The sequence below is a fragment of the Zootoca vivipara genome, chromosome 17, assembly GCF_963506605.1.
Source record: "Zootoca vivipara chromosome 17, rZooViv1.1, whole genome shotgun sequence".
NCBI lineage: Eukaryota > Metazoa > Chordata > Lepidosauria > Squamata > Lacertidae > Zootoca > Zootoca vivipara.
Window position 1 is genome coordinate 29187419 of NC_083292.1, and position 27404 is coordinate 29214822.

At 44.6% G+C, this 27404-nt stretch overlaps 1 protein-coding gene across 1 annotated transcript in view; it reads right to left on the reverse strand.

Moving 5' to 3' along the window:
* CAPN1 (calpain 1) overlaps nucleotides 1-27404 on the reverse strand; it is a 45138-nt gene continuing 17734 nt past the window's right edge. Inside the window, exons 3-21 of the mRNA XM_060269955.1 lie at nucleotides 27253-27322; nucleotides 24980-25098; nucleotides 23097-23230; nucleotides 21917-22085; nucleotides 20272-20355; nucleotides 18915-19000; nucleotides 15468-15542; nucleotides 15200-15360; nucleotides 13150-13364; nucleotides 11746-11945; nucleotides 8874-8913; nucleotides 7953-8018; nucleotides 7352-7409; nucleotides 6730-6794; nucleotides 5357-5425; nucleotides 4501-4579; nucleotides 3692-3808; nucleotides 3030-3088; nucleotides 1-2504 (exon numbers count right to left, since the gene is read on the reverse strand). Of these exons, the coding sequence (XP_060125938.1) occupies nucleotides 2478-2504; nucleotides 3030-3088; nucleotides 3692-3808; nucleotides 4501-4579; nucleotides 5357-5425; nucleotides 6730-6794; nucleotides 7352-7409; nucleotides 7953-8018; nucleotides 8874-8913; nucleotides 11746-11945; nucleotides 13150-13364; nucleotides 15200-15360; nucleotides 15468-15542; nucleotides 18915-19000; nucleotides 20272-20355; nucleotides 21917-22085; nucleotides 23097-23230; nucleotides 24980-25098; nucleotides 27253-27322 (1893 nt within the window). The 3' untranslated portion in view covers nucleotides 1-2477. The remainder of the gene's footprint in view (nucleotides 2505-3029; nucleotides 3089-3691; nucleotides 3809-4500; nucleotides 4580-5356; nucleotides 5426-6729; nucleotides 6795-7351; nucleotides 7410-7952; nucleotides 8019-8873; nucleotides 8914-11745; nucleotides 11946-13149; nucleotides 13365-15199; nucleotides 15361-15467; nucleotides 15543-18914; nucleotides 19001-20271; nucleotides 20356-21916; nucleotides 22086-23096; nucleotides 23231-24979; nucleotides 25099-27252; nucleotides 27323-27404) is intronic.

Consider the following 27404-nt stretch of genomic DNA (forward strand, 5'->3'; position numbering starts at 1 on the left):
TAGGGACTCAAGCATCTTGCTTTAATAATAGCACTTCTTTTTTCCTTTTTTTGGCAATAAAACAAGTCTGTTTCTACAATACAAAACAAAATGATTAAACAGTAGTACCCAGTTGCATCATAGGAGTGTAAAATAATCCCTGATAACGGAATCTTCCGGCACCATTACAGAAGCAAACATCACCTCAGAAGTCTCCCATTTGGGCACCTCAAGGGAGGCGTGAAACAGCCTCAGAGGGGAGCAAGGGGGCTTCTGCAGCACCTCAGAAGGCTTTATGGGAGCAAGTGTGAAGTGGGTGGGGGAGATGGGTAAGGGGCCTTCAGCTGCTGCAGCCTGGAGGCCCCAATTCACCCCAAACCGGCCTCTGGTTGAGGAGAATTCTGCCCCTTAGGCCTTGAGGTCAGACATTGGAATGCTCATAGAAGCTTCCAGAGACAGGAAGCAGCTTGCCCAACTGTTGGCCAAACAGGATTGCTGATCATTTTGTGTCTGACCCTATTTGATTTCCAAGGGTCAGTTCCTTATCCTGGGGATGGCGGACCTGTAGCCCTCCAGGTGTTGCAGGGTTATCAATTTCCCATTCGAGAAAGGCACCCTGTAGGCAGGACAACAGTCAGAGAGGAGCAAGGCTGGCACAGGCAACTTCTTGAGATGTCAGTGATGTGAAGCTGTGGGTGCCAAAAGGCAGGCACCAGTGAGGGAAAGAGGGCCCCTCGGGCAAGTGGAAAATATGGGGCTGGAGAAAAGGGATGAAGTCCTTGCAGCCAGATAAAGATTGGGAGACCGGAAGCCACCCTATGGCGGAGCCAGACCATTGAACCATGCAGTTCTCTTTCCTCTCTCAGCCTGGAGATGCTGGGGCCTGAACTGCAGAACATGCCACTGAAAGGCAGTCCTCCCCTTAAAAATAAGATTTCAGTCCAATTGCTTCTGAATACAGGGCTGATATAAGCAGGGAGATCAGAAGCGGCTTTACACCAAATCAGACATTTGGTTTAGCTAGCTCTGTATTGTCTACACTGACTGGCAGCTGCTCTCCAGGATTCCAGATTGTGTTCTCTCCTATGTCTATCTGGAGATGCCAGAGATTGAACCTCAGGCTTCCCCCATGTAGACACAGGCCTTTGCCCATCTGAAGAAGGAGCCCTGCAAAGTCCCCTGTCAGGTCTCAGTCCATACTTGCCAAACTTGGTATTTGCCAAATTAAAAAAATCAACAGAAGCCAAAACAGTTACAGAAGTGGGAATATTTCTTTGGCACTGATGCAAATATGTTTCAAAAACATAGAAGGTATCTCACTGGCAAACAGTGAAATACCAGTGGGCAAATCTCAGGCCAAATGCACACTACACATTTAAAGCACTCTTTATAAAACTCCCCACCCCAAAAAAAAATAATCCTGGAAACTGTAGTTTGTCGAGAGTGCTGAGAGTACTACAGTTCCCAGAATTCCCTGGGAAGAGGGATTGATTGTAAAACTACTCTGGGAACGGTAGCTCTGTGAGGAGGAGAGGGGTCTCATAACAGCACCCTTGACAAACTACAGCTCCCAGGATTCTTTGGGGGAAGCCATGGCTGTTGAATGTGTTTCAAGAGTACTTTAAACATATAGTACAAATACGGCCTGAGTGTAAGAAATATGGCAAATGAGTTGAAGGAAGTGTGGCCAACGGAGGGCTGAGATTTCCCAGCAAGCGGTACTATGTTGCAGAGTGGGCATCAACCAGACAGCTATAGCAGCAAACTGGGAGGATTGAGCAGACACCCAGCAATAGGGACAAAGAAGGCAAGACATCCCTTTTTTTAAAATTAAGGCATCAGGGCTCCCCCCTCCCTGCCGTTTGCCCACTATTTCAAAACAATGCTTCTATGGGGCCAGCTCTCTGGCCGCCCCCCTTATCCTGCACATACATCTTAAGACAAAAAACCCCAAAACCTAAGAGGAGGCCAACATCAGGACAAAGCCCTAAAAACTAACCAAATCCAACAGCCATTGAAATACTAGCCATCAAGAGGCAAGAGTTTTCCCAGAATGCACTTCCCACTCAGGGCCTTTCCACAGAGCCGCCGTTGCTGCTCATGTTGGTGCTGTGATAAGCCTCCATTTTAAAGACAAGGAACCTGAGGTCAAGTCAGGAAGGCCTCTTTTGTGCCAAGCTGTGCAGCAAGAGTCTTGCTATGGATCGTTATTCAAAGCAAGAAGCAGCTTTGGACGCAGCGCAGGATCTGAACAGCTTCCGAGGTCACAGGCACGGCGGCGGGGAGCCAAGAGAGTCCACCTTGGCACGTGAGGCAAATGTGAAGTGCTCTGTGTGTGTGTTTAAGCACGTGTCTGTTCCTTTATTTGAGGTGGAAGCAGCAAAAAAGCAAGAAGCGACCACATTGTGATGCAAGGCACTTGCAGGTAAAAACGAAAGCACAAAAGATGTCCAAGGAGAAGGGCCAGACAGCCGTGCAGGGATGGTGCTGTTTCTTCTTCAGGCAAACATGGTTAGTTGTATCCACTGCAGTGCAGGAGAGAGAGATAAAAAGAGGGATAGAGGAGAAATTCAGTTCACTTCAGAGTCAAAAGCAAATCTACCTAATTCACGCTTTCTGAAACAACGCATGAACTGAAACATAGACCCATCCTTCAAAATCCTTACCTCTCCAAATTTTGCAAGTAATGTGTACAAAAATGCATACATAGGCTGCAATACAATGCACAATCACATTGGGGAACACTGCATGCAAGTATTTGTGTATGTTAGGATAAATTATCACAAAAATGCTGGTGGGTTTTCAGGAGGATTAAAAACATAGAAATTCAGAAACCCCAAATGTCGTAATCGTTCCTCATAGGAAAACGTGTTCCACCCCCTTGATCATTTTTGTTGCCATTCACTGCCCCTTTTCCAGATTTACAATATCCTTTTTGAAGTTCCAAGACCAGAACGGCACATGGTATCCCGAGTGCGATCTCACCAGACATTTGTGTCACAGTTTCTTAAAAACTGGCAGTTTATTTTCAACGATCAGAGAGGCATTACCTTAACCAAGTCAAAGGTGACAATTCCATCCTTGTCCGAGTCCAGTGCTTGGAAAAACCCTGAAGAGAGAGATTGTGGGGTGAGTGGCAGAGTTGAGGGTGGGAATTAAATAAAAATATTTCACTGCAGGACTTCTCTGGGTGGGGAAAAAAAACCCAGATCAACCCTATTGACTCCAGGGACAGAGTCCAAAGAACTGCGCCAGAAGGTTGGCATGCCCAAAGATGTACCAGGCTGCTGGCCTGCTAGCTCCTTACCCATTTCAAGCTGCTTTGGAAAGAATTTAAGAGCAGTGTGGGGAACATATTGCAACATTGCCTGGGAATTTAAAATGTTGCTGGTGGTTTGCAAAGCCTTCGAGGCACGCCTAAAGAAACCCTCCAGCCCTAGAGTAGAGCATATGGGGCATGCAGATCCTACAGCTTTCTAAACTCCAAGGCCAACACTGCAGTCCCCTGCTACTCCTTTGCCTCCTTTGACTTCTAGGAGAACCCCAAAGATGGAAGAAGCTGTGCAGACCATACAGTCTCCACCAGTCCTCAATAGCTATGGGGTCCTGGGGGTGGGGCAAGGGGGCTTTGGCCATGCCATCCATAGCAGACTAAAACAACCTGGTCACATATCAAAATACGAAACTGCCACCCTACGAAAAGGGCACTCACGGAACATGGTTTCAAGTCGCACTAAGCAGCAGACAAAATTGTCAAAGTCGATGGCCAGATCAGGTTCAGCGTAGCGGGTGATGATTAGCTCGTACAGTTTCTTGTTCAGCTTGAAGCCTGGGCGAGAGAAAGACAGAGCAAACACATTTCATTCAGAAGCTGGGCGGCTTTCTTAAAAACACAACAGAGTCTCCCGATTTTGAGGCACGCCGAGGGACTGTGAGCAATTCAGACAGCTGCGTGCTTTGAAATCCAGCAGTTTAGATTAGACCTTGGTGGGGAACCTGTGGTTCTCCAGACTTTGCAGGATTCCAACTCCCACCACCACTAAACTACGGCCATACCAGCTGGGGCTGATGGGAGTTGAGAGTTGAACAACATCTGGAGAGAATCCGATTTCCCAGTCCTGAGGCATTTGTAATACAAAACTGATATGGCAGCTGTATCTCCACTATCCCACCTGGCTGGGTGCCGAGCATGAAAGACAGGAGTCACAAGGGTCTTTCTCACAGGACCTGAACTGCATATTTGTCTTACATCATTCATGCACAGCTTCCAGTTACAATTAATGAGGAAAGGGCAAAGGAACTGGATATGTTAAAGAAGACAAGAAGGGTCCTGCTAGATCAGGCCAAAGGCTTATCTTAGTCCAACATCCTGTTCCCACAGTGGCCAACCACCCAGGATCTCTGGCTGTTAGCTGGGGTTCTTGATTCTGATTGATGACTTGGTTTTAATTCCACCTTGAGGACTAGTTCAGTTGAGAGGCTGCCTAGAAAACTGAATGCAATTAAAAAGGGGAAGATCACCTGCAGCCTCCAGAGCCATCCGCATCTCATAGGCACTCATGCTCCCCGACTTGTCCAAATCGAACTTCCTAAAGACTGCCTTAAAAGATAACAAAGAGAAAAGGAGATAAGACCCCCCCACAAAAAAGGTGTCAACAGTGAACCCAGCGGCTGAGCCCCAAGAATCTAAGGTGTCAAGAGGAAAAAATAAATTATGAGTTCCAAGGCTCCAGTAGGAATCCATCAATTCATAGTCTAACCACTAGAGGGAGATCCAGAAAGGATCACTAAACTGCAAACTCTCTAGACTTAAGTCCCACCTAGAGGGGGAAAGAGATTTCAATTCAGGACCAGATTCAAAATTCCTTAACATGCTCAAATTATGATATTGGACATTAACATTCACATTTCAGAATCAAATGGATGTCAAATTACAAAGTTTGATCGTTTGGGCTCTCTCATTTTCAGCCCACTCCATAGATATGTTCCAATTTTTTGAACCAAGGCAAAATTTACTAGATGCCAAGCTATCAGATACATATCTGCAAAATACTGTTTGCATATCAGAAAACTATTAAGCAGAATTCCCCAGCTTTTCCTTGCAAATGACAAAAATAATTATAATACCATTTAGCTATCCTGATTTGCAGGGGGTGGGGAATCATGTAACCAAGAGAATATTTGTGAAATATTTGGACAGGAGAGTTTTGTGACCCAAATTTTAAACCTCTGTCTATGCAATCTGAGACTGATGGGAGCTGGACTTCACAATATCTGGATGGGCAGAGGTCCCCACCACTTACCCACCCCACTGTAGTCAGGTTTGTGTGGTGTTTTTTTTTTTACACCTAAAGGGGTTTGATGGCACTGAGCTTACCAAATAGTTCCTGATTTTGGTCCAAAGGATGTTAAACTCCACCAATCCAAGTTTCCCATTTCCATCTCTCTGATCAAGGAAGCGGACGTTAAGGAGACACTGCTGTCAAAATGCCACCGTTGCCTTCTTCCACCATCACCTCCCCTTCCCTTCCAATGCTATACTCCCAAAAGATTAGTCTGTTGAGCACTTGCAGGCATATAGCTTAAGCAGAGGTTAAACTACGTCCAGCCTTCACATAGCATTCATTCTGATTTGTTTGGAGGAAGGTTATAAGACAATCAACATGTGTCCCGATTCACTTGCGAGGCACTGTGTCTGTCTTCCCACAAGTCGTTCATTCATGCCACGCTTTTCAATCCGGCGCTCCAGTGGCTGCCAATACACTACTGGGCAACATTCAAGGTTTTTGTGTTAATTTACAAGGCCCTGAGTAACTTGGGTCCAGGATTATTTAAGGATTGCCTGACCTGTTATATCCTTGTCTGATCACTGAGATCTTTGGTGGAGTCTCTGCTCCTGGTCCCCCACACGAGGGATCAGATGCATGGCTCGCAACTGTTAGAAGCCATGCATGGAGTGTTGTGGGTTCAAGCCTGCATAAGTCCTTCCTGATTGAGATTAGATGGGGCCCCTCTTTGCTGAACTTCCAGTGCATGACAAAGACTTATTCCAGTAGGCATTTTAAGGCAGCATTTGGTTTGATGGAGAATTTTTATCGCTTTATTCTCTGTTAGGCTCATTTTTACTTGTACCACTTAGAAACACTAATGATTATGTGCCCACTTGACCTCTTCGATTGATGAAATTGGGACTTTTGCAGTTGCCCCATAATACCTACTCTGCATCTAGATTAAGAACTCGATCATTTAGTGTGGCAGTGCTGACACTTTGGAACTCCCTGCCAATTGATAACAGGCAGGTCCCCTCACTGTGCCTTGTACAGACATTTGTATTTAGACAAGCCTCACCATATGTTTAGAAAGTTTGTGTGACTTTTTAATTCGTTTTAGTCTTTTTTATTGTGGTTTTAATTTTCTGTTTGTTTTAAATTGTGGTTGTACCTTTTGTTAGTGATAATTTTATTGTTTTATCTTTTTTGTAAATTGCTTTGAAGTTTTTTTTACGAACAAGCTGTATATAAATTTTGCATAGTAAGTAATATACAGTATAAACATCTTTAAATAATTTTAAAAGTCTGTTTTGTTTTGTTTTTAAAAAGTGGATTTATCGCACTAGGGCAAAAGAGCATTATAATCTATTTTAATTAAGCGCAAACCTAAATTGATGGTACGTGCTCCTCTCCTGCAAAAAACTGAGAGCCTGGAGCCGCCTTAAAATACACAGACCCCAAAACCAAAAAGGAAGGATACATCCATGAGGTTCACCATACTCCGACAGGACTCCAAACTGAACCCTTTCGTCCGAAGGTCTTTATCTGCAGTGAAAAGCAAAGAAGTGACAATTAGAGCTTTTCCTTTTACACCCCACGAATGCACACAGAAAAAAGATGACGGAAATCATTCAACGGGACACTCAACAGTTGCACAAGGAAGCCACAAACCCTGGAACTATATGACAGGTTTGTTACAAGTCCAAGGTCAGGAAGGTGGTGGGTTGTTGGTGTCCGAACATTTTAAATGGTGAAATCTGGCAATGCTTTTGTTGCCAAAGGGCCCAACACAAAGCTTTGCCAAATTAGTTTTGGTTACAGGTAGGTAGCCATGTTGGTCTGGGTCGAAGTAAAATAAAAAAATTCCTTCGGTAGCACCTTAAAGACCAACTAAGTTTTTATTTTGGTATGAGCTTTCGTGTGCATGCACACTTCTTCAGATATTAGTTTTATTCTCTGTTGCATACAAAACTCAGCATTTGTTGTACGCACAAGCACACATTCCCTGAATTTCTGCACGGCAAAAATGTTTTGCTATTTAAATTTCTTTTTTGAAGAAAAAAAAGAAGATGATGAGGGAACGAGTTAGGCCCGGTGCTTACGTTTCCCTATGATTCTGTTGAGGATAGTCTGCAGTTCACGAACGCTGATTTCCATATCCTGCAAGGAAGGGTGGAAAAGAAGAGGGGGAAAAGATTCAATGTTATTCTAAGCCCACTGAGCCACTCTTAAAAGAGGCGTTTCCTGGAGAGGCCTGAAGTCAAGCCCTTTGCTCAAAACCTGCTCAGAACTGGAACCTGTTTCCCCATCACAGCTCCAGGCACCTTTGCATATGCAAACTAAGTGCTCTGCTGCTCAACTAGGACAAAGGTGGGGAACTTAATGATCCTTAACCCTCCCTCCACCTACCACTGGTCAACTTTGACAGGTGGGTGAGGTGAGCACCAAGCATCAGCTGATCAGCAGGGCCTGACAATCCTCCATTTGCCAAGAAGCCACCTTTCACTGGCTCAACACCTGCACAGCTTGGTCAAAATACCGTAGTAAGGAAACACTTTCCCAGGCTGGAGAACCGCATTGCAAAATTCTGAGAAGGGCTGATTTCAAAGGCTGCCTGAATTTCAGTTCACGTATTGTTTTGGATGGAAAGTCCCCCTTTAAATGGGAAATGGATCTAATTTCATGCCCCCCCCCGACACTTACCGCCCCTGCCAGCTGCTTAAAGAGTTGCTTGAAGCTATCATCAATCTCGCTTTCTGAAAGCACTTTCTGGGGAAGGGAGAGACAGAGGAATGGTCAGACAGGGAGGTCAGGGTTAGAAAGTCTAAATATGCAAAGTTCTTTGGAATTGGCAGCCTGAAAATGTGACAGGCTGCTCTTTTTTTAATATATAAAAACAAACCACTCACAAAAAGCTTCACCATCACTTCAATAATATCTTGGCTACCCCTCTGAAATCTGTAGCTGAAGGCCACATGTGATGAGTCCATTTTAAGGGCTGCATGCATTGGAAAGTATCTGTGGGGAGATTTCCACCACCACCTCGTAAAAAATGAAAAAACTGCTGGACAAATTACTGTGCCCCAGCACTAGCTGAGAACATAAGTTGAGCCTTGCTGGCTCTGGCCAAAAGGGGACAATCTGTTCCAGCATCCACTTCTTACAGTGGCCAAACAGGTGTCCATGGGAAGCTCTGAGTGCAACCACAACTCTCCCCACTCGTGACTTCCACCAATGGGCGCATACTGAATTCAGAGATAAAGACGTGCCCATGACAGAAGAGGGGATCCTTCTTGAATGTAAAAAAACTGGTGGCAGTTGTTACATAATTCCTTTACACCAGTGGTTCCCCAACTTTTTCGTTTCTCCAAGGACCGCTTGAAAATTGCTGAGGATCTCGGAGGACCACTTAGTTATTCTTCCACCTCTTGGAGCAATGGTGCTAGGTGCTGGATGGTTTTTAACTGAATTTTTGCAAACATGCTGCGGATCACTTGAATGAAGCTGGTAGACCGTCAGAGGTCCAGAGACCAGCTTGGGAAGTCCTGCTCTGGAATACAAGCAGGAATTTCCTCTAAGTCGCCCTTTGAAAGGGGTCCGTATTTGTCACTGGGAGATTCTTACCTCATCTGGGAGATTAGCCTGGATCTCATCGTCCATTTCCCTGCAGAAAGGCAATAAAAATAATAATGAGAACTCAGGGGAAACATAAAGAGGCTCAAGGCAATTATCCAGGCACTAGTAAACATAGCAGAAATAGCATTATGAAACTGGGGTGGTGAGAAGCACTCTGAAGCTAGGTGAGAGGCAGGGGAGAGTTAAAGTCAAGGGTTTACATCTGGTTTTGTTTCCAAAGTCTGGCTCGTGTGCTGTGAGCAGCAGCAGAATTCCAATGAAATTGGAAGCTGCCAATGTTAACTTATTTGCCCATAATGGAAATCAATCCAGTGAAAACGACTGATGTTTGCTGCTGCTGTTGCTTTCAGTCTGCAAATGATAACGAACTAATGTTCCCCGCCGCAAACCACCACCATTTGCACTGTGATTCCTTTGCAGTGAAATGAATGGGATGGAATAAAGTAATGACAACCCAACTTATGTAAGCTACATAATCTCGCCACAATGGGCGGCAAAGAACAACGGCGTCGTAATTTTTGGCAGAAGACGAACCGCTGCAGAATGGAAATATCGCTGTGTGTGTGTGTGTGTCAAACACAGGGCGGAATGGAAAGCAATGCATTTTACATCCCTACCTCTGACTCGGAGGACTCCATCTCAGGAGCCCCAGGCCATCTAGAGTCTGCCCTGCTCTATGAGAGTAAAAAAGCTGCTGAGAGGGGGGTGGGCCCCTTTAGGAGAAGTGGTGCTTTTTGGTAAAAGGCAAAGCTTACAGCTCCTACCTAAGGCTCAGCTTAAGGCTGGCTGTTGCTGAAGCAGCCTCAATGTTCCACTCTGTGAGCCCTGGGCAAGGCCTGGGCTAGGATAAGGTCAGCACCTGTATCCTAACAGGCAACGCCAATTCCAGTTGGAAAGAGGCAAAAGCTCAGAAAGTCCTAAGTCCAGCTCCCCCCACATGTCTGGTTAAGAAGGGATTAGGTGGCAGGCAAATGGGGGCGGGAACCTGAGACCCTGGAAAGCCAGGAAAGACCATGCTTGTCAAGGCTGTCTTAAGCATATCTGGCGCCCTGGCGCCATGATGCGAATATTCCTCCGGCGCCCCCCCGCCCTGGGCCCCTCTGGTGGCCCCGCGTCCTGGCACATTGCGTCACCCAGCTTTGCCTTAGGGCCGGCCCTGATGCTTGTTCAAAGCTTCCACGGAGACCAGAATACATCCAGTTTTCATTGAGCATTTGCTCTGATCTGTTTGCAGGGGCGTTCTATAACAACAAGCATTCAATCCTGAAATGCATAAGAGGCGCTTCCAGGTCTTCCCATTAGTTTTTCTTTCATCCCATTATTTTCATCCCCCCCCCCAAAATACCTATTTTGTTAATAATTTATTTGCAACATAGTCCACAACTCATACATACAAACAAACACACCACCATTGACAATTTAATTATCAAAATTAAACTCCTATCCCCTTACATAAAGAAAACATAACATAAAAATAAAAGACTTCCTTTATCCTGTAAATGGCCTCCTTCTTTACTTCTTGTATACTGTTTCTTCCCATTCTTTTCAGTTAACTCTCCATTTACGTGGGGGTTACATTCTGAGGCAACGCATGCTAAAGTGAAATTGCATACTTTTCCCCGTGTATAAGACTAGTTATTTTTACTGCAAAATAATGTTTAAAATAGGGGGTTGTCTTATACTTGAGTAGTGCCTAGGGGGGCAATAGGCTGCTTCTGCCGATGAGGGGACAGACGTTAGGAGGCGTTAGCGCCGGCCAGGCAACCCCCCCCCTAAAAAAAGCTCAACAACTCTGGGCAATCTCCCCCCCCCCATTTTCTTAATTTTTAGTCCCCCAAATAGAGGGTGTCTTATACATGGGGGGGGGGCGGGTGTGTGTGTTATACACAGAAAAGTATGGTAAATTGGGAACACCATTGGAAAAGCCTGCGAACACCCTCCAAACCTCTGGAAACCACAACAAAACCCAATTAAATACCCCCAAATCTACCAAACCCCACCAGAGTCGCTCCCTCCAAACCTCCTTGTTCAAACTCCCAAGTCTGCACAGGCCTCAAAGGTTGGTGCTAAGGCTCCTAGGATTGCCAGATGCTATTTTCATGTGTTTTTATGCTCTTTTAGGGTGGCTTTTGCCCCTTTTTGTGCTACTTCAGCATTCACAGCAATGTGCACAATCGCATGTGGCTCAAATGCACGTAAATGTGGAGTTGCCAGTCACTTTCCCAACTACAATAAATCCAGTTAAAAAGAAGAACTGGATCTGTTGTGCCAGGGAAACCAGAGTGTTATCACCATCTTTTATACCTGACAACAAACCCTAACTATTGGATTCTTTTGCCCCGCCTTTTTGTGCCTGCCAAACAGCCGTGTCATGCTTATGACAATATTTGATTCTCTTGTTAATTATGCTGTTTTAAATGTGCATTTTATATTTGACTTCACTTAGCAATGTGCTTTTTTGTTAACTTGTTTGTGTTAAATATGTATTCTGTAGCTGACCTCCTTTGTAATGTTTTATTTTGAAGTCTCTCGGGTAATATTTTAGTTTTCTGTTAATTATGTTGCTTTGACTGTATACTCTACATTTGACTTTCTTCAGATTGCTTTATGGATGTTTCATTGAAGTTGCAATATTCTGTAAACCGCTTTGAGATTTTTCTTAAAAATATAAAGCGGTATAGAAATGAAATAAGTAAGAATTATTATTACCACTCAAACCTAAATGTCGATTTCAGTGGGTTTGAGTAGTTAAACAGCGCAGCAAGGGGACACTGTACAACACTCTGAAACCCATTTCAAACAGTCGAACAATTGCCCACCCTCTCCCAAACCAATGACAAAGGTCACCCGCAAGACATACACTGTCCCAGCTTTGTTCTCTGCGAAGACCCGGAGCACGAAGTCCCCTTCCTTGTTGGGCTCAAAGGTGGAAGGCACCACGATATACTCCCCCGGCGGCAGCTTGAAGCGGGTGCTGACCTCGCGCAGGTTGATGAACTGCTCGGATCGCGCCCGCGAGGAGTTCGACAGGAAGAAGTCACGCTTCAGGTGTACGGAGGTCTGCCCCCTGAACTGCCAGAGAGGAGACGGCACAAGTTGAGCAAGCGCTTAACCTGTCAAACCCTCCTCTCGGAATAGGGAACAGCCGTGGCCAGGGCCGGATTTAGGTTTGATGAGGCCCTAAGCTACTGAAGGTAATGGGGCCCTTTGTCAACAACAAATTGTCGCTGTTAGAAATGAGCAAATATTTCAGGGAGCAGGTTAGGAGGCAGGGCCCATTTCTTACATCACAGGAGCCTACACAACACAAAACACTGTTGCTGTATGTAGGTTTTATTTTATGTGTTTTTTATCTTATATTTTGGAAATGTATATCCAGGTTGTTGTTTTCTTTAGTTTTTTTGGGGGGGCTCCCAAGAGAGTGAGCCCCTAAGCTATAACTTGTTTAGCTTAAACGTAAATCCGGCCCTGGATAGCTCAGTGGAAGAGCTCCTGCCTTCCAGGTTCAAATCACGGCAGCTCTAGTAGATGGCAGCTTTCTACGTCCCTGTTTAAATTGGCCCTTTCTTTAAATCAAGAGGACTGGAATCTTACTTTCTTTTTTTTTTAAGAGGAAGGACTGCAGCTCAGCTGCTAAGCTTGTCTGAAAACCTGGAAAGCAGCTGCCAGTCAGTGTAGGCAATGCTTAGCTAGAGGGATCAGCGCTCTAACATAGTAGAAGTCCTCTATACCCACTTAAATTATGCCTTTATTCAGAAGTAATGAGGACTTGCCTTGACTGCAAAGGGTGCCTGCTTCAATGCCTGTCATTTTCAGATAGGGTGGGAAAGACTCCTGGCCTGAAACCCTGGACAGCCGCTGCCGGTCAGTGTAGACAACATTGAGCTAGATGGACTCAGTTGGCCTGACTTGGGATAAAGCAATTTGCTACACCCCTACTTATTTTGTTCCTTATGTTGAGGACTAGAATCTTAGCCCCCCCTTTTTTAAGCAGAAGGTCTGCAGCAAAGCTTTGCATGCAGAAGGCCTGAGGTTTAATCTACTGGCAACTACAGGTAGCAGTGGGGAAAGCCACTGGCAGACAATACAGACCCCCGTGGCCTGGCTCCTGGTCCTATGTTCTTACAGGACAGGAGATGCTCTTGCAGGGGCTTCCCATACTTACAGGAGTTGCTCTTTGGCATACATACCTCAGGAGGCACCTACAGGAGACAAAAGGAAGAGGGGCAGTGAGTTCCGAAACAAGGCAGAGGAGCAGCTCCACACCCCGAGGGGCAGCTCTGCCAAGCCCTTGGGGCGGTACCTCGTAGACGGCAAAGCCGATGGTCTCCATGTCCTTGCCAAACCGCCTCTCCCGGCGCCGGTGCTTCTGCATCAGAGACAGGAGGAAACTGCAGCCCGGCTCCCTCCTGTCCTCATCGTCGTCGTGGTCCACCTCTTCCAAGCGGATTTTGAACTGGGGGTTAATCCAGAACGTTGCTGGCGGAGAAAGAAAGAAAGAGGGGACTGTGTGGTGCAAGGGTTTTGGGGAGGTGGCAGTCGAATTCAACAAATGCATATTCTCGCGAGATAGTAACTTTAGGGGCAAACGGACACAGAGCTGTATTGCTAGATAGGCCGACTCAGAACATAGCAATGTAAATGGTAGAGAGAGTTCTGTGTGATGTCATTTCCTGCTTCCAGTAGCAGGAAGAAACGAAAAATATAAGCCCGTCTCCTTCCTGTCGCTCTCTCTTTCTTTCTCCAGCCTGCAATGAATGCACATATGGGTGTACTTGCTCCAGCTCAGGCTCACACCTGAAGCTGGTTATGCTGTAAATGTAAGTATTTTTTACCTGCATAGGTTTTTTTAAAATAACAATAAACATTTTACATAATACCATGTAAAATTGACTTCCCTCCTTCCCTTTTCATGGTTCATTTTACTTATCTATCATTCCTGCATATTTATTATACAGTCTAATCGTTTCTCCATTTTACATCCTTTAAATATTTACCATACTGTTGAATTTATCTAAATGCTGCCAGCGTTTTCAATTCTACACAGTTATTTTCTAAAGATTCAGCAAAAAGATCCCACTCCTCTTTGAATAAAGATTCTTCTTGCTCTCTTATTCTATAAGTTAAACCTGCTGCTTCCGCAAATTCTATCATCTTAAGTTGCCAATCTTCCTTTCTAGGGATCTCGTTCACTTTCCATCTATGGGCTAGCAAAATTTGAGCTGCCATGGTTGCGTACATAATTTTCCCCCCCTGACAAATGGGAACTTCAGACTGAAGTATTCCTAACTAAAAGGCCTGAGGGAATGTTGTTTTAAACATTTTTTTTACTCATTGCAGATCATTTCCCAATAGCCTTTAACCTTTTCACGTGTCCACCACATGTGAAAAAATGTTCCTTCCATTTCTCTGCATTTCCAACACAGATCTGATCCATCCTTGTACATCTTGACCAACCTATTTGAGGTTAAATACTATCTATGCATCATTTTTATATACCATATTTTCCCATGTATAACACGCCCCAGTGTATAAGACAACCCCTATTTTTTGGGACGCCAAATTAAGGAAATGGGGGGAAATTGCCCAGAGTTATTGAGCTTTCTTTGGGGGGATTGCACAGACTTGTTGAGCTTTTTTGGGGGGGGGATTGCCAACAATTGCTCACCTCTGTCTTATACACAGAAAAGTACTGTAATTCTCTTTCAAAGTATAACATGCGGTATATTTCTAATCATTCTTCCAGAGTTTCAGGTCTATGTTATGCCCTATATCCATTGCCCAGTGTGTCATTGAAGTTTTGACTAACTCATCTTTCATTTCCCATTCTAATAATAAGCTATATACATTTTTGACAATAATTTATCCTTGCTCCACAATATTTCTCTTTCAAACTGTGAGCTTTGATCCGGAAACCCATTTTTAAAATCTAATTTAAAGATATCATATATTTGATGATACTGTAACCAATCCTTCTTCCATTGCATAGTTCTACTGCTGCCTTTGTCGTGAACCAATCCAAGACTATTGAGTAAGTAAACACTATTTTTAAGCTTACTTTACATGTTGTTGCCTGGTTCTCTGTTATGCAGGCTAACAAAGGGGAAGCCAGCTTATTTCATAAGCTGGAATTGCTCAAAAGGGAAGGTTTTGCAGACTGATTTCCAAAGTTTCTGTTTTCGCTGGATGGGATTTTAAAACTCTTTTTAACCCACCCTACCCCCCGACAGGAGACTGGAGGGGCAAATTGTAATTCAGATATCCTCTCCTACCTACTAAAACCCATCCCACACGACTCATGTCACGTGAGCTACCTGGGTAGTTCCTGCAGCCGCCAGCCGTGCTCCCCCGCCGCCAAGTCCCGTCGTAGAGCGTCGTATTCCACTTCCGGAACTTGCGCGACTTCAGCGCGTCTGGCGTGAGGTTGCAAATCTCAAGGCGGGTGAATTCCCGGAGGAAGTCTTGGAAGGACATCCTAGGAGAAGGAGACAGGTCGCAAATTCAGATCACACGCTCACTCGTTGGTGACGTGTGTGCGTCTTTAAAAATGCAATCCCCAAGACAAATGAAAAAGGCACCTACCAGAATTCTCCATCTTCCATTTTGATTCTTAGCTGCTGCCCTATAGATGGATCCACGGCGTTCCATTCCCCAGAGCTGTAAATAAAAAGAAAAGAAAAAGTGCTGCCTGTTACAGAGAGAGATTCCAAAAGAAGTAGAAAATGCACAGTCTTCTCTCCCCCCCCCACTTTTATAATTTTTATTAAATGTTGTTTTACATTTTAGAATATTCATTTAAACAACCTTAAAATATCAGTGACTTCCCTTCTTCCCTTTCCATGGTTCATTTTGCATAGCATAAATCCCTGCATATTTTATATAAACTAAACCATTCAGTATTCCTTTATTACATCCATCAAATCTTATTTACACTGTTGAATTTAACTTAATGCTGCCCATGTTTTCAAATATACACATCCCCCCCTATATTCAATAAACACTTCCCAATCTTCTTTAAACATATGTTCTTCTCGTTCTCTTATTCTATATGTTAGGTCCGCAAGCTGCACATATTCCATCAGTTTAAGTTGCCATTCTTCTTTAGTTGGGACTTCACTCGTTTTCCATTTTGGGGCTAACAAAACACAGAGTGCAGTTGTTGTATACATAAATTACCTTTTTTTTTGACACCTGCGAATTTCCATCTGAATTATCCCCAACAGAAAAGGAATCTTTTGGGGAAGTACTTTTAAACATTCCCCCGCCTAATTCATTATTAATTATCTCCCAATACTCTTTTACCCTTTTACAGGCCCACAACATATGATAGAACATACCCTCAGTCTCATTGCATCTCTGGAGAAAATGCAGAGTCTTCTCAACCAGCTCATAAGAGCGCTGCTGGGTCTGTTGGAAGGCCTACCTAATCAAGTGGCAAGCCAGAGGGTTACTGGAAGCCCACAAAGACTTGAATGACACAGCTCACTTTCACTCTCCAGCAACTGATTTCCAGAGGAATACTTCCTCTGATGGCCCTCACAATTATAGCCAGTTACAGCCTTATCCTCCAAAAATTTGCCTAATCCTGTGTCAACTGCTTCTTTATTTCTGTCCTGAATCTCCCATGACTCAGCTTCAATGGAAGGTCTAAAAATGTCTTGCTATCTGGATAGAAAATAATAATAATAATAATAATGAAAATTTCAGGCAGCAGAAGACTGGCTGGGACTCTTATTGAAATCAATGGAAAGTTTAAACCAGGGTTCCCCAAACTAAGGCCCGGGGGCCAGATGCGGCCCAATCACCTTCTAAATCCGGCCCACGAATCAGCATGTTTTTACATGAGTAGAATGTGTCCTTTTATTTAAAATACATCTCTGGGTTATTTGTGGGGCATAGGAATTCGTTCATTAATTTTTTCCAAAATATAGTCTGGCCCCCCACAAGTTCTGAGGGACAGTGGACCGGCCCCCTGCTGAAAAAGTTTGCTGACCCCTGGTTTAAACAATATGTGTTTTAATGTGTTGCCTGTAAAATGGGCAGATTTCGGGTTTTCTGAAATCTGAGACAGCCAGTTATTTGCAAGGGTAACAGAACGTCTAAAATGTTCACCTTGCCTTGTGGATGAAAAACACACGAGTTACAGATTGTAGAAGAGAAGCTGGATCTCCTACTGAATTCAGTGGGAGGAAACCCAGTGAACGAAATTGAAATGAATGGGGGGCAATCAAACAAATGGGAGTTTTTGAAACAAGAACTTTTCTTTTTCTTGGACATCTCTGACATGGGATGGGTAAGCTGCCTTCGTCTACTCTATAGGGTGTTAACTAATAAAACTTGCAAAGTTACATGGAGCCATTTATTGGGAAGGTACCACCTCAAAAATACTAGATTGTATTTGATCTTCTGTGATGAACCAACTATTGTGAAGCAACTGCTCATGCAAATATTAAGAGCCGGAGTGTCTCTCAAAGCCCAGGGGTGAGGAGTCTTGGCCCTCCAGATGTTGCGCTGATCAACCCTAGCAGGAATGGCCAACAGCCAAGAATGATGGGAGTTCAGCAACATCTGGAGGGCCAAATTTTCTTCACACCTGCTGTAGCCCTAGTAACTCTCATAGATTTCTCACCAAAAAATTCACTCTGGATTCCAAACACAACACACACTCTGGTTCCCTTTGCCACTTTGCTTGGCAAACTCGCCTCCTGCACACACCAACTTTGGGGGTACAAGGGGACTCTTCTTTTTCAAGTGCCTAAACCTTGTGCCTCCTTCATTTCTGTCTGTGATGGTTAGAATGCTGGACTGGAGAGTCCTGGATTCAAATCCTGGTCCAGCTACAGAGCTTACTAGAAGACCCTAGGCTGGTTCCTGTCTCTCAAGCTAGCCTTACTTTGCAGAGTTGTCCTGATGCGACGCCAGGAAGATCGTGCATGCCACTCCAAGCTCTTTGCAGTGTGATTAAAACGGTATATAGAGAAGGCAGGGCTTCTGTCCCCACAGCTCTATGGCCCAGGAGGAGGGGAATTGCAACCCAGATATTCTGATCCCCATGAAAACAAAGGAAGCTCGTCAACAGAAGGAAGGAACTTGCTATGGCCACCCTGGTGACTTTTGTGGGAATGTTCAGGGATGCAGGAGAGGATATATTGTTTGATTATATCCTATTCCAACTTGTGTTAACAAGTTCCACAATTTAGCAGAGTAACATTCCCCTTTTTAAACTCACACAGTGGTTGCATTGCTCAGGCTCGCTAAAGCCTCTATAATAACTGTCCTGGTATTTCCCCCTTTATTCCCTCATAAAAGATAAGACACGACACAGTCTTCTATAAAAGCATAAAAACGAGTTTACTCACACATCGTTCTGTTTACAACGGGATCCCAGAAGGCAGACTTAGCTTAGAAAAGTTACATACACCTGGAAACTATCCCATAAGGCAGGCATCCCCAAACTTCGGCCCTCCAGATGTTTTGGACTACAATTCCCATCTTCCCCAACCACTGGTCCTGTTAGCTAGGGATCATGGGAGTTGTAGGCCAAAACATCTGGAGGGCCGCAGTTTGGGGATGCCTGCCATAAGGAGTCAGCTCCTTTATCCCAAGACAGCATCTTAGGCTAAACAGATGTTGCTTCCTCAATGAGTGTAGTCAAAGAGAGAGAGATAGCAGCCAGCCCAATGCTTTTTGTGTTACCTGCACAGGTCAGGCCACGCCCACCTCTAAATACATGCAGAGGAAGTCTGTCCCAGCCCAGGAGAAACAGGAAGTTCCGACTGGCTAGTCCAGACATTCCCTTCTATGTCCACTCTTCAGTGTATCTGAAGAAGTGTGCATGCACACGAAAGCTCATACCAATGACAAACTTACTTGGTCTCTAAGGTGCTACTGGAAGGAATTTTTTTATTTTGTCACTCTAGGGATGTTGTACTTGACTGCTCTTGTGTGTCACATCCCACAACTTTCTCCCCCTTTCACCAGCCCTTTCTGAAGCATGCAAGAAAAACTCCTCCAGTGCTTCCTTCTTACTTGTCACTCCAAGCTCCAGTCCACTCCACCTCCCCCCAAGGGTTTCGCATCCGTATCAGGCTAACTCTCTGCCCTCGGTAGTTGATCTGTGGGAGGAGAGAGATAATGAGAGATGCCCGTTAGAGATTCTCACAGAGGAAGGAAATAACAAGGCTGAACTTGACTTGACCACATTATTGACCCAGCCCTGTTTTCAAACAGTCCGAATAGCTTCCCAGTGGCAATGAGTTCTAGATGGCTTCTGTGGGAAAATGACAATGCCCCTGTGACTCTAGACAAATAGAATCAATAGAGCATGTATTTCTCCAGTGCCCAAATTATAGAGACATTCGTATTAGCCTCATCTCCCCACTACTCCATAAGTACAGGACAATTCTATACCTCCCTGCTGCTTTCAAGGTACCAACCCTGCTACAACATACGACGTTGCCAGGTTCTGCATAGCAGCGTTCAAAATTCGTTGGATGATGACCTGTGCCACAAACTAGATTTAATGAATACCCATATCAGACTACTCTGTAAATCGATAGCCATAGCCTTTTATACACTAACCTTTTATGCTCTTCCACATCCGTTTAATGTTCCTAACCCTTCTTTTAGCCTCTTTTAGATTCTTGTAGTCTTTTATATATACCTTCTGTTTTTAATAATTTTAAGCTTTCAAAAACGTTTTGCAGATTTTTAATTATTGTTCCCCACCCTACTTATGCTGGTCTATGACTGTAATAAAGATCTGATTGATTGATTGATTGATTGATTGTTGGTTGACTTTTTGTTGTCGTTGTAAGGATTCTTTTCTGGCAACCTCTCCGTTATTAAACTTTCCTACGTAGATGATCCTCAGTTCTTTTATCTGATTCCCCTCTGCAGGAACAGAGTTCCTCTTTATGTCAGAAACGGGGAATTTCAGGCCTAGGGGCCAAACGTAGCCCTCTGGGCCTCTCTATCTGGCCTTGTTTCACACCCAGGTGGGTACAGGCCCTTAGACTCTGAGAATGCCTCCACGGAGGGTTGAAAAGGGTGGGTGTGCGCCTGTGTAGAAACCAGCCTACCTGTACAAAGGTAAAATCTGCCATTGTTGCCCCACCCACTTTTGCCCCAGGCATGTGGCCCTCAGAAAGTTGCCAAGAAGGCAATGTGGCCCTCAGAATGAAGAAGGGTCCCCGCCCTTGCTTTCGGCTTTCCCTCTTCACTTCTTAAGATTGTGAGGCTGAGGGCAGGGACCATCTTAGAACTGATTTGTGTAAGGTGCCCTGAGAGTCTTTTTTGTTGTTGTTGCTAAAAAGGGTCTGGACATAAACACTGTAAATAAAAAGGAAAACAAACGAGCGTCGATTAGTAGAAACGCAATGATCACCTGCTCAGCTCCAGTGACGGAATAGGCGTGGCCTTTCACCAGCTTCTTAAAGGTGACAGCCTCCATGTCAAAAGCACTTGTGATCTGGAAAAACGAGGGTCGAAGAAGAGTAAGAATCTAAGCGGCAACCTTCAAAGGGTCTCCAAGGATGGAAGAATTTGCTGGAAGGGGAAGAAGCTGCCAACACACAGCACTGTATCCAATACAGTGCTTTATATAGATATATATATCCTTTGTTGAAAGATACAAATACTTAATTGCAAGTGCACAGGGTAAGATAAGATGTAGAGAGAGGAAAAATAGCATCCATGTAGGAAAAAAACCCAGAACCAACTCCCCCCCCCCAAAAAAAAACCCCACCCTTGTATACATCACAAAAAATTATGATTGTAGTTCACCAGCTACTTAGCAGTATACCTGTTCCTCTGGCAAAATGTTTCATGCCAACGGTAAACTGTTGTTCAAAAAAATAATAATGCACATGCAGGTTGCTACGGTAGTACTGGTAATTGTGCAATCTGTTGCACGGCGAGTTTCTGCTAGCATGGCTGTTGCACTGGAGTCTTCTGTTGCACAACAGGAAAGCTCACCTGCCCACTAGTGCAACAGATTTGACATCTTTCCGCAGGGCCTGCAAGACGGAGCTGTTCCGCCTGGCCTTTGGGCTGGACTCAGTCTGACCCCTATGGTTTCCTCCCATATGGTTTTGATTTGGGCGACTTTAAAATGAGGTTGCATTTTAAAATCTTAAATTTAAACTGTATTTTAACTCATATTTTAATTAATTGTTTTTCTTTCTTTTTACGTCTTATTGTAATTTTACTGGTATCAGCCGTCCTGAGCCCAGTTTTGACTGGGGAGGGTGGGGTATAAATATTTATTATTATTATTATTATTATTATTATTATTATTATTATTGACTCACAGCTGTCCATGGAGGCACAGGTTAATTCTGTGTCCAGGGCGGCTGTCTACCAGCTCCATCTGGTACGCAGACTGAGACCCTACTTGCCCGCAGACTGTCTCACCAGAGTGGTGCATGCTCTGGTTATCTCCCGCTTGGACTACTGCAATGCGCTCTACGTGGGGCTACCTTTGAAGGTGACCCGGAAACTGCAATTAATCCAGAATGTGGCAGCTAGACTGGTGACTGGGAGCGGCCGCCGGGACCACATAACACCGGTCCTGGGAGATCTACACTGGCTCCCAGTATGTTTCCGAGCACAATTCAAAGTGTTGGTACTGACCTTTAAAGCCCTAAACGGCCTCGGTCCAGTATACCTGAAGGAGCGTCTCCACCCCCACCATTCAGCCCGGACACTGAGATCCAGTACCGAGGGCCTTCTGGCAGTTCCCTCATTGCGAGAAATGAGGTTACAGGGAACCAGACAGAGGGCCTTCTCGGTAGTGGCACCCGCCCTGTGGAACGCCCTCCCAGCAGATGTCAAGGCAATAAACAGCTATTTTACATTTAGAAGACAACTGAAGGCGGCCCTGTTTAGGGAAGTTTTTAATGTTTGATGCTGGAAACCCAGCCAGATGGGCGGGGTATAAATAATAAATTATTATTATTATTATTATTATTATTATTACTACTACTACTACTAGTGGACAAGAGTGGTGGATGCAGCCCCAAGGAACTCACATCAATGGAGCAACCCATGAGAGAGCCCCTCTCCAGGGCCTTTAAGATGATCTGGAAGAGGTCGCTGGGCGGCTTTTGTAGGTCGTACCACTCAGTAACACCTCCCGTAAAGTCTTCGAACCCTTCTGAGGTGCTCCCTCCCGAAAGAGCCTCGTAGCAGCCATTCACCCTACGGGGGAAGCAGCAGGACATCAAGAAGGCGCTTCGTAGTGAATCAGAACATTGCTGCACCGATCTAGCTCAGTATTGTCTGCACTGACTGGCAGCAGCTCTCCAGGGTCCCAGGCAGTGAGTCTCTCCCAACCCTACCTGGAGTTGCTAGGAATCATGGGATCCCAGAGCTGGAAAGGAGCCCCAGGACTCATCCACCCCACCCCACCCCACCCCACTCAGATTAAACCCAGGACCATCTGCAAGCAAAGTAGCCGCTCTACCACTGAGCTCCCCAAATCTCTGAACCTAAGCTGGGTAAGGCCAACTTATACAGGTGAAACTCGGGAAATTAGAGTATCATCGAAAAGTGCATTTATTTCAGTAATGCAACTTACTATTCTTTTTAAAAATCTTTACAAATGCTTTCTTTTGGAAATTCCACAGTAATAAAACAAATAGTTACAATAATACAACAATAAACAAAAATAAACATCGCTATTACCTTTCATTAATTACATTCCATTTAACGGCAAATAATTACAATTGCAACAAATAAAGGCTTGACATATCTTGCTTTGCATGTCACGCATCTATCTCATATATTGGTTTCACCTTTTAAGTTGCATGACTGAAATAAATGCACTTTTCGACGATATTCTAATTTTCCGAGTTTCACCTGTAATTGTTATACATGTGGAACTGTTCTAAACTGTTTTTGCGCTTTTCTTCTTTTACATTTCAAATGATTTAGTTCTTTTATAGTTGTGTATTTCACTGTTGTAACCCGCCCTGGGACTTTCTGGTAAAGGGTTAGTAAGAAATCTAAAATAAAGGGGGGGGGAGAGAATATCCCGTTTGTTCCCATTTCACAACTGGGAAAACTGAGGCTGACTAGCCCCTAGGTCACAGAGTTTGCCCTTGGCAGAGGTGGGACAAACACAAGTCTTTTGTACCAGCTAGGCCAAAGCTTTAGCCTCCCTCCCACCCCCACCCCGTCAACCCCAAACCAAGAGATTTAGATGCTTACTTGGCATAAGCTTTCTCGAGCAGGGCACTCCAGAATTCGTTGCCTTCTGCGGAGTGGACGAACACAAGCTTGCCATCTTTGGTTGGGAGTAGGTCATCCACCACCACGTCGACCCACTCGCCAAATTGCCAGATCTGCACCAAGCACAAAACAGGTAAGACAAAGGTGAAAACTTTTTAACCTGGAGATGCCAGGAATTGAACCTGGTCCGTCCTGCACGGGCCCTTGATGACTCAGCGGTGGTTAAGAATGGAGGCAGGGAGGAGAGAAGATTGCTGTTGTTTGCATTTTAGATGAGAACAGTACCTAATCTGTACTTCTCATCAAACCATTATGTGAGCCCAAACACAAGGATCCTCTGAAATTTACATTTCTCTGAATTTTACAAGGGTTGTTGTGCAACTGAACAACCCATTTACAAAAATACAAATGTTAGGGGGAAGTGTTCAGAAAAAACAAGTTCTTTAGTGAAAACAAAAAAGAGGGGGGAACTGCTTGCAAAACAGACAAAATGGCATACAAAAATGTGTATTTCAGAAGAAATTTACATTGAAATGTTAATGAATTTTCACAACACTTTTTTTTAAAAAAATTCCAGGCTACAGCCGGGAGAACTGAATTTAAAACTGGAAAAACAAGAAACTGAAACTGACAGGTCTGTTGTTGTTTTCTTGGCGGTTGCACTCTGCACATGCTCAGAGAAAGCCTTCATTAGTCCACATGTTCCAAGGTCCAGCACTCTGCACGAGCTCTGGGTCTGACACCTTACATTATTCCTTGCAGGCCCACCTACCGGTAGTCCAGCCAGCTTTCTTTCTGCAGCCTAACGAACCCAGTTCCACTAAAGGGCAGGAGGGGAGAGAGATTCTGCAAGTGCGGTTCATTAGCAAAGCTGCAGCTGTCTACCTGCAGGCACAGGTCAGCAGGCTGAGCAAACACCAGGCTGTGTTCTGAATGGGAGGCACTGGACAGCTTTCTTCCCCGCTATGCACCACACCCTTGCCACCCCCCACAAACAAAGAACCTTGAAATACCAAGGCAAATCATCACCTGTGAGGTCGGATTCCACACCAGGGTGGAGTCTTCAGGTGCGGAAGACTTAAGCAGCAAAGCTACCTTGGCTGGCAACAGACCAAGCCAGGCGTTGGATGGGGTGGAGCTGGGCAGAAGATCAACGCCTTGAATGGCGTTCATGCATTTAAGGAGCTGGCTTTGGGCTAAGTGAGGGAGCCTGGAGAGAACTGTAAAAGCAGACTTTTTATTCACACTCTCCTGGAATAAAAACTCCATTTTTAAACGGGCTCCCCCAGTTAGCAGAAAGCCAGAGGTGATTATTTGTAAAGGGAATTTCTGTATGAGATAATACCTTTGGAGCTATACTTTGTCCTTCTAGGCTATGGCTTACATTTTTGATTCGTTGGGGCTTTCCAACCAACCCCCTTTTTGTTATGTTTGCATTTATTTATTTATTTTGTTAAATCAATTTTACACACACACAAAGTTTTGCAGTTTGGAAAATGCACAGAAAAGGGTGGGGTGAATGAGTGATTAACTGGAAAGGTGTAAACACGCCCACAAGGAAAATCAAGGTGATCAGAGGACAAATGCGTATTGCCGTATAAGCGACTTGCAAAATAAATAAATCAGAATGAATGCTCATAAAGACTGGATACGATCTAACCTCCGTGTAAGCTTTCTGCTAGCAAATCAGGGAAGAATGCTAAAATAATCACACCAGAGAGATCTGGAGGACACAAAGAATTTCTCTGTTGCTTCGCAAGCAGGGATAGCCTATGTTCCTACAAAAGACATCCAATTTAACAACACACAGAGAGAGATGCAGTGCTTTGAGTAACAAGGTTCGCAGCAAGGCAGGTGCTCACCTGGAAGTGGAATATGCCAGCGTATCCATTCTGGAAGCTCTGCCCATGGGGGACAACGCGGTGCAGAAGAGGGTCATTCAGGGTGAGGGAGGCAATGGCCGCCAGGAGCCAGCAGTCACCTGGATGGAGAGGAAAAGGGAAAGCCAGCCAGTTAAAACAAAAACAACGGTTACTTAAATATATATACATTTCTAATTATTTGGCGAGGCTGTTGCATCCAACATTAGAGATACTCAAATTAGGCCTGTTAGCGTTAATGGACATGACTAAGACCCGATCCGCACTATGCATCATGCCACTCTGAGCAGATGTGACTTCCCCCAAAGCATCCTGGGAAGTGTAGTTTCATAAAGGATGCTGAAAGTTGCGAGGAGACTTTGTTTTGGAGGCATCCCGAGAGCCCCCTCATTTCAGGGAGAAACTGCTGCCCCAGAAACTCCAAGCGGAGAGAGCTTTTTCTTTTTGTACAGGTGAAACTCGGAAAATTAGAATATTGTCGAAAAGTGCATTTATTTCAGTTATGCAACTTATTATTTTTTATTTTTATTTTAATTTTTACAAATGCTTTCTTTTGGGAATTCCACAGTAATCAAACAAATAGCTACAATAATACAAAAATAAACATCGCTATTACATTTCATTAATTACATTCCATTTATAATTGACCTGCCTAACGACAAATAATTACAATTACAACAAATAAAGGCTTGACATATCTTGCTTTGCATGTCATGCATCTATCTCATATACTGTATTGGTTTCACCTTTTATGTTGCATTACTGAAATAAATGCACTTTTCGACGATATTCTAATTTTCCGAGTTTCACCTGTATATATGTGGACTGTCCCTGGATCAAGGGACTTTTCTTCTTTTAAGTTCTCAAAGCTCTTAAGGCTCAAGGTTGTCATCTCCACTAGACATTTAACTAAGAATCCACCACAGTCAGCCCATCATTTGAAAAATAAGACTTTAGAACTGTCTTGCCCCAAAAGGACAACGAAACATTCCACTTTGGCGACTGCAACCTTGCTTTAAGGAGCCATTTGGCACCTAGCTTATATATCTGAGTTTCTGACAAACACTGTTTCCCCCACCCCACAAACTTAAGGTAGTTGTTTCTTGGAAATGCAAATTTTTTTTGGAGAAAGCACAGACACCAGTCTGTTAAGGCCGTGCACGCCTGTCTGCAGGGCTCTGATCAGATAAATGGCATGTGGCATGAGAGAGGGAGGGAGGGAGGAGGAGGAGAAGAAACACTGGGGAGGGTGTGTTTCCTGCAGCTGTCGGGAAGTTTCCCTCGATGACCGTGACCTGATAGTTTCAAAACAGCCAAGCCAAAAAGAAAACAGCCAGGCAGGAATGGTATGAAGGCCAGAGAGAGTGAGGGAGTCACGTCACATGCTCAGGGGGCTCTGTGGCTGCTGTTGCACAATCAGGACACACCCGGAAAGCCTCCAGTGCCCTTTCAAAATTGTACTTCTCGTCGTAACATAAAACAAGTCGTGCCGATAAAACACAGAAAAATAAACAAAGGGCCAGCAGGAAAACAAGAACCAGAAATTGCATCAAAACCTTTGCCTTCCAAGTTATCAGTAGGTTTTGTCTACCTGAAGAAAACAGAAAAGCTGTCCGTCCGTCCGTCCATCCCCACACCCCCATTTCCAACATATAAATTTGAGCAACTTTTTTTCTTTGGGATGGCTGGTGTCTTGGGCATAGCCAAGATTTCTAGGGGGTGGGGGGAAGGAGGACACACCTGTCATCATCCTCTGCCTGACTCTATCTAGCAGATTTGGAATGAAATGTCTCAACAACCGTCATTTTAAATTACTTTCTTTTGATCCCAAGTGGTCATAAAAATCTGTCATAACCTTTCTACAAATTTCTACTTATAGTGAAGTGTTTTTATTTATTTACTTGATTATGGGTGGGGGCAGCTGTCCAACCTGCTCCCCCGGCTACACCCATGGGTGGTGTCCAACCAACTCCCACCCCAGAACACACCCACTGAAATCAACAGGGCTTCCCATAGAGACCTGGCTGCAAAAACTGGAAGGGCTCCCTTTGGCTTGATCCAGCAGCCAAGCCCTTCCTAGGATCTCCTATACAACAACGACCACAGCCTTGTCCTGCAAGAAGCAGGGGAGGGAGGTGGGAAAGAACCAAGGGTGCGTGAGAGAGGAGTGACCCCCCAACCTCTCCCTGCTTTTTGGGGTGCTTAGCGCCCATCTCTGGCAGACAACCTCACAGCCTCGGGTGAACCCTCCTTACCCAGAGCTCCTTGACAGACGTCTGTGCGGGTGGCCCCGTCCACAATGAAGAGAGGGTTGCGGCACAGTTCCTGAAATACACAAGAGGGAGGCGGGCTGTTTTGCTGTTGCTGTTGCTGTTAAATGCCTAAGAGGAAGAGCCTGCTGGATCAG